Source organism: Salvelinus namaycush, chromosome 21, assembly GCF_016432855.1.
Source record: "Salvelinus namaycush isolate Seneca chromosome 21, SaNama_1.0, whole genome shotgun sequence".
Taxonomy (NCBI): Eukaryota; Metazoa; Chordata; class Actinopteri; order Salmoniformes; family Salmonidae; genus Salvelinus; species Salvelinus namaycush.
The window spans coordinates 37,570,103-37,581,437 of NC_052327.1; the positions used below are offsets into that span (position 1 = coordinate 37,570,103).

General features: G+C 42.6%; 1 protein-coding gene across 1 annotated transcript; it reads right to left on the reverse strand.

Annotated features, from left to right (window-relative positions):
* Positions 1 to 500: 500 nt before the first annotated feature.
* LOC120065887 (sodium- and chloride-dependent glycine transporter 2-like) lies at positions 501 to 10,456 on the reverse strand. Its single transcript, XM_039016932.1, has 15 exons — positions 10,417 to 10,456; positions 8,371 to 8,507; positions 7,762 to 7,906; positions 7,174 to 7,305; positions 6,869 to 7,042; positions 6,338 to 6,488; positions 6,042 to 6,174; positions 5,595 to 5,833; positions 5,298 to 5,422; positions 5,091 to 5,203; positions 4,107 to 4,238; positions 3,721 to 3,820; positions 3,405 to 3,505; positions 2,730 to 2,897; positions 501 to 659 (listed from the first exon to the last, which is right to left on the reverse strand). Exons 1-15 carry the CDS (start codon positions 10,454 to 10,456, stop codon positions 501 to 503), a joined length of 2,049 nt encoding a protein of 682 aa, XP_038872860.1.
* Positions 10,457 to 11,335: the final 879 nt, after the last annotated feature.

Here is an 11,335-nt window from a genome sequence, read left to right on the forward strand (position 1 = left end):
TGGAATGTTTACATATAACTATGCTACAGTACACGCAAACAGATAGGGGTGGCAATATATCTTTCATCAACATGTTTCCTATTGCAGATTTCTTGACAATGACATGCATCACAACAAACCTCATTCTTTTTTCAAATCTATTTAGTAACAGTGTTGAGAAGCGACCTGTTTCTGTGCTGGGAGGACATGTCTATAACCATTCTCCTATTCAGTGGGCTCAGAATAGTTATTTTAACACATCAAATAAACAGCATTGTGGAAGACTGGAGATTAAGCACAGTAGGCACCAAATCAGCCCTGTTTACTGTAAAAATCGATCATAGGCCTACTGCTGTATTAAAGGGACGGTCTTTGTCAGAAGACAACATGCATAATCTTGGACTTTGACTTTCAATTTCCCTTTGTGTAATCTATAGAAAAGTGTGCAAACGGTGAATAGAGCGAACAACAGATGACTACTGCAGAGTTGGTGAACTTTGTCACTTGTCCAGGAACAGACGTTAGCACTGGGTCTGGCCCAGCTGAAGGCCTTTAGGAGGGAGTTTGAGCCCCAGGGAGTTGGTTCCTAGCGGGTCCATCATGTTCTTGTATCGTTCTCCTCTGTGCTTCATCAGGAAGGGACCCCAGTCCGGCTGAGGGGAGCACACTAGCTTCAGACGCTGAAACATCATTAAATTCATTACCATAACATGTCGTAATACCAGGGTACACATCAGGAAAACAGAACACTGTTGTATAAAAACCATTGTCCCTTGAGCCAGATGTCCTGGAACAAGTGTAGTAACATAGCATCAGAAGAATATTCCAATTATTTTCACTCTTTTGTAGGATGATCTTACCAAGCATCTCAATTTCACTATCAAGCTACATTAGGCATTATTAGGCTACATTAGGCTACATTAAGCATTATTAGGCTACATTATTGGACCACTACATAACATGGAAGATGAGAGAGACAGTAAATGTCTTAAGCAGGGGAGGGGGGAGTTACATTAAATGTCTTTAGCAGGGGGAGGGGGGAGCTACATTAAATGTCTTTAGCAGAGGGAGGGAGGAGCTACAGTAAATGTCTTTAGCAGGAGGGGGGAGCTACATTAAATGTCTTTAGCAGGGGGAGGGGGGAGCTACATTAAATGTCTTTAGCAGGGGGAGGGGGAGCTACAGTAAATGTCTTTAGCAGAGGGAGGGGGGAGCTACAGTAAATGTCTTTAGCGGGGGGAGGGGAGGCTACATTAAATGTCTTTAGCAGGGGAGGGGGGAGCTACAGTAAATGTATTTAGCAGGGGAGGGGGAGCTACATTAAATGTCTTTAGCAGGGGGGGGGGGAGCTACAGTAAATGTCTTTAGCAGGGGGAGTGGAGCTACAGTAAATGTCTTTAGCAGGAGGGGGGAGCTACAGTAAATGTCTTTAGCGGGGGGAGGGGGGAGCTACATTAAATGTCTTTAGCAGGGGGAGGGGGAGCTACAGTAAATGTCTTTAGCAGGGGGAGGGGGAGCTACAGTAAATGTCTTTAGCAGGGGGAGTGGAGGTACAGTAAATGTCTTTAGCAGGGGGTGGGGGAGCTACAGTAAATGTCTTTAGCAGGGGGTGGGGGAGCTACAGTATATGTCTTTAGCAGGGGGAGTGGAGCTACAGTAAATGTCTTTAGCAGGGGAGGGGGAGCTACAGTAAATGTATTTAGTGGGGGGAGGGGGGAGCTACATTAAATGTATTTAGTGGGGGGAGGGGGGAGCTACATTAAATGTCTTTAGCAGGGGAGGGGGGGGCTACATTAAAGGTCTTTAGCAGGGGGAGGGGGAGCTACAGTAAATGTCTTTAGCAGGGGAGGGGGAGCTACAGTAAATGTATTTAGTGGGGGGAGGGAGGAGCTACAGTAAATGTATTTAGTGGGGGGAGGGAGGAGCTACAGTAAATGTCTTTAGCAGGGGAGGGGGAGCTACAGTAAATGTATTTAGTGGGGGGAGGGAGGAGCTACAGTAAATGTATTTAGTGGGGGGAGGGAGGAGCTACAGTAAATGTCTTTAGCAGGGGAGGGGGGAGCTACAGTAAATGTCTTTAGCAGGGAGGGGGAGCTACAGTAAATGTCTTTAGCAGGGGAGGGAGGAGCTACAGTAAATGTCTTTAGCAGGGGAGGGGGGAGCTACATTAAATGTTTTTAGCAAGGGGAGGGGGAGCTACATTTAATGTCTTTAGCAGGGAGGGGGAGCTACATTAAATGTTTTTAGCAAGGGGAGGGGGAGCTACATTAAATGTTTTTATCAAGGGGAGGGTGGCTACTGTAAATGTCTTTAGCAGGGGGAGTGGAGCTACAGTAAATGTCATTAGCAGGGGGACAGGGAGCTACATTAAATGTCTTTAGCAGGGGCAGGGGGGAGCTACATTACATGTCTTTAGCAGGGGGAGGGGGAGCTACATTAAAGGTCTTTAGCAGAGGGAGGGGGAGCTACATTAAATGTCTTTAGCAGAGGGAGGGAGGAGCTACAGTAAATGTCTTTAGCAGGAGGGGGAGCTACATTAAATGTCTTTAGCAGAGGGAGGGGGAGCTACATTAAATGTCTTTAGCGGGGGGAGGGGGAGCTACAGTAAATGTCTTTAGCAGAGGGAGGGGGGAGCTACATTAAATGTCTTTAGCAGGGGGAGGGGGAGCTACGGTAAATGTCTTTAGTGGGGGGAACGCTAGAGTAAATGTCTTTAGCGGGGGGGATAGCTACAGTAAATCATCTCATACCTGGATGAAGGTGCCGGGGGCCAGGTGCATCTTGATGCAAAACATGATGGGGATCCAGATAACAGAACACACCACCATGAGCCAGCCCATCACCATGGACCAGGTGGGGTAGGTGTAGGTCTCATAGGTCATCACCTTCCAGTGGTACAGACTCAGACCCAGGATAAACTGTGGTACAGGCAGAAGACAGGGACAACCAAGACATTAAAGGCTACTGAGCATTAGGTGAACTATAGAAATATCATTATTAGAAGGGATAAAGCCCCTGCATTTGGCTAGAACAGGATGCACGTTTTTTGGTCCTGGGGCCCCCCCTGGGTGCACGTTTTGGTTTTTACCCTAGCACTACACAGATGATTCAATAATCAAAGCTTGATGATGAGTTGGTTATTTGAATCAGCTGTGTAGTGCTAGGGAAAAACAAAATGTGCACCCAGGGTGGGCCCCAGGACCGAGTTTGGGAAACCCTGGACTAGAACACTCATGGAAACACTCAATATGACTGACATGGTATAGTGATGCACAATGTCCATGTAATTCGATTTTTATGCAGTTATCACTGTTTCTTATGCACCGTTTCTTATGCTGAAAGCAACATGTTCTATATAAAATCACACACAGCAACATGGGAATACAGAATACATTTAATCTTGGCCTGGGGATGGTAGCACCTACTGTGAGAATGGTGGGGGTCACAAAGGCCCAGCAGACCCTCCAGAACATGTTTGGCTGGAACCCGATCATCATTTCAATGTCTTCACAGAACCTCTTCAGACCTAGAACACAACAACCAGTTAGTTTGAGTCCTTTCACACACAGTACCAAGCTTGATAATGTCACTCAACCACAATTAGTAAAGCATATCTTGAAAACATTTACAGGAAGGCTTATGCCAAATAAGGTCTTTGTCGAATAAGGTATCTTTTGAATACGGTCTGAAAAAACTGTACAAACACTGGACCAGTGCCTGTCAAGACTATACATGACTCACCATAAATGTATGAAACTCCCACAAGTTCAAAGATGGTGATGATGATCAGAGAGTATGAGGCTGCGTATGTGTCCACCAGCTGAAGCATATACATTCCATTCTGCCAGGATGGGATACAAGACCCATCAGAGCACTGAAAACGTAGCAGTCCTCTATACAGCCTCACTGACTCTCAATGTCATTCTATTAGTTTGACTGTGTATCCTTAGTGTTTGAGACGTGCCACTCAGACACCTAAACTGTATAATACATTTGCGTTATTGACAAAATGACTAGGGCCGGGATCTAGTTGTTGCAGAGCAGCGCACTACACAGCGCCTTCTCAAGGCATTCGCCATTTATGGTAAACGCTACAGATGAATGTTGAGGATCAGATTAGGCCTTACCTCTGTGATCATGGGGTACCCCAGGATGTAGAAAGAGGTGCAGCACCCCAGGGTGAAGAGGGCCTTGTACTTCCTCAGATATCTGGGGAACTCATCTGACACAGACGTCACTATGGTCTCAATGGTGGCAAACTGAGACAGGGACAGTAGATACTTAATTAATATAATAGATTCCGTCGAGCAACAGAAAGCAAAATGACATAATCTTGGTACTACACATACTTACAATGAACCACTAAGACCCTGCGGAGGTCTTATCAACCACTAAGACCTTGCGAAGGTCTTATCAACCACTAAGACCTTGTGGAGGTCTTATCAACCACTAAGACCTTGCGGAGGTCTTATCAACCACTAAGACCTTGTGGAGGTCTTATCAACCACTAAGACCTTGCGGAGGTCTTATCAACCACTAAGACCTTGTGAAGGTCTTATCAACCACTAAGACCTTGTGGAGGTCTTATCAACCACTGAGACCTTGCGGAGGTCTTATCAACCACTAAGACCTTGTGGAGGTCTTATCAACCACTAAGACCTTGCGGAGGTCTTATCAACCACTAAGACCTTGCGGAGGTCTTATCAACCACTAAGACCTTGCGGAGGTCTTATCAACCACTAAGACCTTGCGGAGGTCTTATCAACCACTAAGACCTTGTGGAGGTCTTATAAACCACGAAGACCCTGTGGAAGTCTTATAAACCACGAAGACCTTGCGGAGGTCTTATCAACCACTAAGACCTTGCGGAGGTCTTATCAACCACTAAGACCTTGTGGAGGTCTTATCAACCATTAGGGCAGCGCACAATTGGCCCAGCATCGTCCGGGTTAGGGGAGGGTTTGGTCGGGGTAGGCCGTCATTTTAAAATAAAAATGTGTTCTTAACTGACTTGCCTAGTTAAATAAAGATAAAATAAAAATAAAAGACCACCAAGTAATTAAATACAAACACTTACATCCACACAAAACAGAAAGTAGAACAATAGTTACCATGGTATCCAGTCCCAGGGTGAGTAGCATAAGGAAGAAGATGATGGCCCAGAAAGGAGAGAGAGGAAGTCTGGTGAGGGCCTCTGGATACACTACGAAGGCTATGCCAGGACCTGCAGAATCACAACAAGACAAGAGAACTGTCTGGTTACACTAATGTTACTTTAAAAAGTTGTTTTAATAGAATAGAATACCGGTTTTCTTTACCCTCATCAGCCACCTGTTCGATGGGCACTTTCAGCTCATGAGCCATAAACCCGATGACAGAGAAGATGACAAACCCTGCAAAGATGCTGGTGGCACTGTTGGTGCAGGTCACAATGATGGTGTCCCTAAAAGATCAAAGACAGTCTGAAACTGTCTGAAACAAGTTGTTGCATCTACAGTATAGTTTGCATGTAGGGCATGTTTCCTGGACCCTTAAGACTAGTCCTGGAGTAAGAAGCATACTCAATAGAGAACCTGTGTCCGGGAAACCGTCCCATAAGGTTTAACCCTGCTCACCTGTAGCAGTTGTTATGGAACTTGTTGTAGGAGGACAGCGTGATAAGTCCACCCCAGCCTGCTGACAAGGAGAAGAAGATCTGGGTTGCAGCATCCTTCCACACCTTGGCATCGTAGAGTTTCTCCCACTTGGGAGTGATGAAGTAGAGGATGCCATCCCCAGCTCCAGGCAGAGTAACTCCTCTGACCAGCAGAATCACCAGCACCACGTAGGGGAACGTAGCCGTGAAATACACCACCTATAGAACAGAATCCAACAGAATCCAATCCAATCCAATAAAATAGAAAACCTTTAATGATCCTATAATCCTATTGTCAATCAGTGCAGCAACGTAGACACAAAGACAACAATCCAAAAACAGACACCAATAACCACAACATATATCTCTTCAGAAAAGCCTCAAAAGAATAATATAAGTATGTTGGCTGGAAAGTGACAATGATTACCTTCCCAGATGATTTGATTCCTTTAGCCAGTGAGGCGTAGACAATAACCCAGGCCAAGAGAAGACAGAGGGCCAGAGGCCAGCGGATTTCCCCTGGGTATTCTATTCCTTTGGAGATGTTCAGTACATTATATCTGCATGGAGAGAGGGAGTGAGAGACATCAGGCTATAACGCAATGTCTTCAAATCAATAAGATATTATTTTCACTGAAAAATCTAACTTCAGTCACACACACACAAAGCAGACATATTTTATTTTATTTTATTACATAGCCTAACATAATAAACAATACTTACTTAAAATACTCTTCACTTGGGCTGACATAGGTTTTGTTGATCTCAGATGTGATGTTAGTGAGTTTGCTCAGATTCCCAATGACATCAGCAGACAAACATAGTGTAGTATTCCTTATAGAGGTGGCGTTCCCATCCCGCAGAATGCATGAATCTGATAGGAGAACAAAAGCGAAGAAAGTGGGTGGTAGCATGTGTGAGTAGTTAAGTTCACGTGGTGGCTAAAATTGAGGTGGTATGAATAAATCCACTATGCAGCGCAAGAAGAACAGATGGACGCTAGAGGGCGTCACAGTAGCCTGCCCTCCAGCAAGAATTGTGTCAAGTGAGCATTTGTACAGTACCTGACATTAATGCTTTGCCATAGTATTCGAGTGTGGCCTATTTATATGATTTACAATCGAAATACAATGTATTTTGATTTTATATACCTGAATAAATGAAATACACAGTATTTTCCCGCAATAAACATTTCTAACAACAATTAATCCTTGCATTCCAAATTGGAAGGAGTTCGGCCTTCTGAATACTTACCAAGAAGAAGCATGTCTTTGTCCTTGCAGTGTTGAGTGTTCCATTTATTCTTGCAGTTCGCCCAGGGGAGTGAGCCCTTCAACGAAGCGAACAGGTAGTACAATGTCCAGCACATTATTATGTTATAGTATATGGCTATCAAGACTGATATTATCAACATGGCAATCCCGCAACCTAAAATAACGAATGAGACGAAATATAGAAATTACTCTTTTGCACCTGAAATGTATAGGTTATAATAAAAAAATAAAAAAATAGACTATGCTTACGTACTGTTCAAGTATGATCGCTGTTGTTTGGCTTACCTTGAAGAGCAGGGATTGCTTTCCATACGGACACGGGTCCTTGGCTTGCAAACTGCCCCAAGGACACCTCCAATAAGAATATGGGGATTCCAGCAAGGCCCAACATGATTAGATAAGGAATCAAGAAAGCACCTACAGGAAGAAAGTGGAAACGGAGTTGAATGTCAGGCAGCTCAATCCGATTACAGTTTTACATGAAACAGGCTGAATGGTGAAATTATTGGACAAGAAATATGTAATTTCACAACATATAAATGTAAATTGTAGTTGGATCACAATTATTATTCGTTTTATTTAATAATATGAACTGCATTAGTATCAATATTAAACGAATCACATAATTATTATTGTAATTATTAAGAGTATTATTATTTTATGTAAATTGTTGATTTATTATTATTTAATTTATTAAAATAGGCTATTTAAATAATAGTCAAACGCTAAAACGAATAAAGTTTCCAAAATAAATAAACAGATAGGGATTTAATTATTTTTATACATTCTGATTTCTTTGCTGAGATAAGCAGATGCAGTTGATGAAGTGTGCAAACGAATAAAATTGTTTTGCAACATAAATGTGTCCTTTACCTCCTCCATTTTGGAAGGCTAGGTATGGGAATCTCCAGACATTCCCCAAACCAACAGCATATCCAACCATTGATAGAATGAAGTCCATTTTATTGGACCAGTTTCCCCTCGCTTTATTCTCATCTCCTCCTTCATCATCATCATCCTGAAGGAAACAATTAACGTTTAACGGTTATTTAAAAACACAAATATAAATGATTGATGTCGAAAAGTCTTCAATTATCACCGATCAATTTGATCTATTCCTGCACATTTCACCGTTTTTGTATTTATAAATGTGGGACTATTCATTCTAATGATTCTGTTTCGATTAGGCTACAATCATGATGCGTTCCATCACTTCCACACAAAGGGCGCTATTTGGTTTGATATGTCCCCAGGGAATAGAACAATGGAGAGGGCCTGCAGCGCTACAGATTACTCCGCAACACCCTGCTCTGCAGTAAGTAATGCATTGGGACCGAACACCAGCAAAATGCTCCCAGGAAAGTGAAATTCGTTTAGGCAGCACACCAGTTTACACTTGTCAGATGAAATCAGCCACTGGCTATGTTCTGGGCTTGCTTTTTACTCGCGTCATGCCTGAGTAATAAAATAACGGACTCTTACCCCGTCCCCGGTCACTGTGCCAGGTAGAACCGAAATGTTTCCATCTGTCCCCAGTATCACAGTGGTGGGACTAATCTCCGTCCCCGTGCCATTTTGCTCTACTGGGCTCGTTGTAACACTTTGATTGGGACAGGAAGCTGTGCCATGACAGTGTATCGTAAAATGATCCACAGAGGCACATTCGGCTCCATCAACGTCGGTATTATGCGTTGCAGGTGCGTCGGTTTTAAACGTTCCATTTCTTGTGTTAGGCCTATCCACCGGATGAGAAAAAGTTTGTTCCTCGGTTTTTGAGGGATGCTGCCAGTTTGAAGAGGGTAGATCTGGGACATTCTCTTGTTTGTTGATTACTACTGCTACAGCTCCATTATCTAATTGTGGTAACGAAACCTGAGTGGGAGGATCAGATACCTGCCGGTTGTTCATCTCTTCAGAACAATCCTACAAAAGGTGAAATTAAAATTCGTTACAATACAGGCATATACATACAACTGTACAAAATAAATGGTCAAATAGACTGGAAAATCAAGTGGCTTAATTGGTGGCAATTCACATATTGGATAACATATATACAGTTAGGCCTAGTGCATGTGTTTTTTTTAGTTCAATACTATTATTCCATATTTGTGGCAATTCCTTGGTGGGGCATTGGTCGACTCTGGATTGGTTATGTATTCATTATTGCAGAGATTCTTTAATTTTACGGCTCATTTGCTCTCGGTCATTCCGTGCAGCAGCAGCAGCAGCAGCGGCCCCTCTCTCTGATTGAACAGGCAATAGACAAGCTGTTGAGCCCCCTCTCCCCCAGTCCCAGCCCAGCAAGCATTCTCCACAGCAGTAAAACGTAAACACACCAAACAGATAAAATGATTACCCGCGAAGAACCAATAATCGTTATTGTTTTAAAATTGAGATACATAAAACTACTTTGCCAAAGTAAAAACACACAAACACAGGCACATATGCTATAAAAATGACTAAGCTACTGACAATAGAAGAGAATCTTGCAAAAAAAGTAAAAAAGATGCTAGAATAAGATTAGCCAATAAAATGGCAGATTAAACTGAACAGAAGATGTCGAGTAAGGAATGTTTCGCTGCCTGTAGTAGAGGGAATGAGCCGTAAATAGACGCATCATAGTTTCAGCACAATGCATTTCAGCACCATGGACGGCGACAGTGGTTCGACTACTGTACAGTCTACAGTAGTCCACTCAGTGTTGACTGAATAAGTGCCACCCGTGATTTTTCATAAATTTTAGTCTAAAATAACTGTACTTAGCCACAATAATTGTTTAGATTAGGAATTGAGGATCAATGAACGCATCTCACCATGTTTGTAGTAAATTCCAGGACAGCCGGAAGCTGAGAAGAGAAGTCCGGACTGCAGCGAGATTGAAAGAAACTGCAAATGCAAAGCTCAGTCGGTGGGAGTTTCTTTAGCCTACGTCAGAGTATTGCAAGGTGCCCTTCGAGGAACGTTTTACTGCTAATATATATTCAATGCATCTTCAGTTGGAGATTCACAATTCTTCCAGGAACAACTATGCATGCCTAATGCAGTGTGCACGCTTTGTCACTCGTCGTTCGCTGCCAGCTCTGGTGTTTGGCTCGACAAATTAATGGACAAAGAATACACGAGGGAATACACAAAACAATAAAAACCGACATGAATCTCGTCACATAAAGAGAAATGCGACCTAACCATGGACTTCACAGGTTCGTTTCAGGCCAATGACCTGAATAATTGAATTATATTGAAATACAATTATAATTATTTTATAGTTTCCATATTATGATTAGTAAACCTACAATGTCAGAGTGCATCCAGATCTGACAATTTTCTGTTTTCATCATCACCTATGCCAGGTAGCGATACAGCACATTTTAGCCATTCAGCAGGAATGAACGCCTCAGCAGCGCGAGGCGAGCTAAATATCTGTGCTTGGCTGGCCAGTGCCCAATACGGGTTTAATTACTTTCTCAACCAAGATTAATTGTAATTTATTTATTTCTACACGTCTTTTCGTCTCCCCTTACACCATACCTTGTTTCTCAGACCAAGACCATTCTGAGAAGAAATACATTGTTGTAAAAAATAATTGTTATCACATTTTTATTGAGTGGATTGGAAATATTTGCTATTGGATATCGTGCTTATCATATTTGCTATTGGATATCGTGCTTATCATATTTGCTATTGGATATCGTGCTTATCATATTTGCTATTGGATATCGTGCTTATCATATTTGCTAAAAACAAACAGGAAAACATGTTCAGTGAAAAATAACGACTATTTATTGCATTTAATTAATCAATATAGGCCCATATAAAACAAATCTGATTTAAGGAAAGATAAACTAATTATGGCTGAAATGAATAATCAACACCATAATAACCTCATACTGATTAATAATAATTTATTATTTCAGTAAATTTATTTGAATGTGTATCTGGAGGTGAGAGTTTCTGTGTGTTATTTCCTAACAGCTTCTGTTGATCTATGTGTTGAGGGTGCTTGTAGGGGCCAATGATGCAGAACTAATAGCTTTTAGTCCTGAAACAGCTCCCTGCTCCCAACAGCAGAGAAAAACCCAAAGCTCTGGGTCCAGTTCGTTGTGTGTGTGTGTGTGTGTGTGTGTGTGTGTGTGTGTGTGTGTGTGTGTGTGTGTGTGTGTGTGTGTGTGTGTGTGTGTGTGTGTGTGTGTGTGTGTGTGTGTGTGTGTGTGTGTGTGTGTGTGTGAGAGGATAGTCCTTTAATGAACTCTGGCATCCCACTAAAGGACTCCTCAAGATGCCATCTCCTAAACAAACTGTTTGCAGCCAAGAGGTCTAAGGCACTGCATCTCAGTGCTAGAGGCGTAACTAGAGACCCTGGTTTGATTCCAGGCTGTATCACAACTGGTCGTGATTGGGTGTCCCAATTGGCCCAGCGTCGTCTGGGTTTAGCCAGAATAGGCAGTCA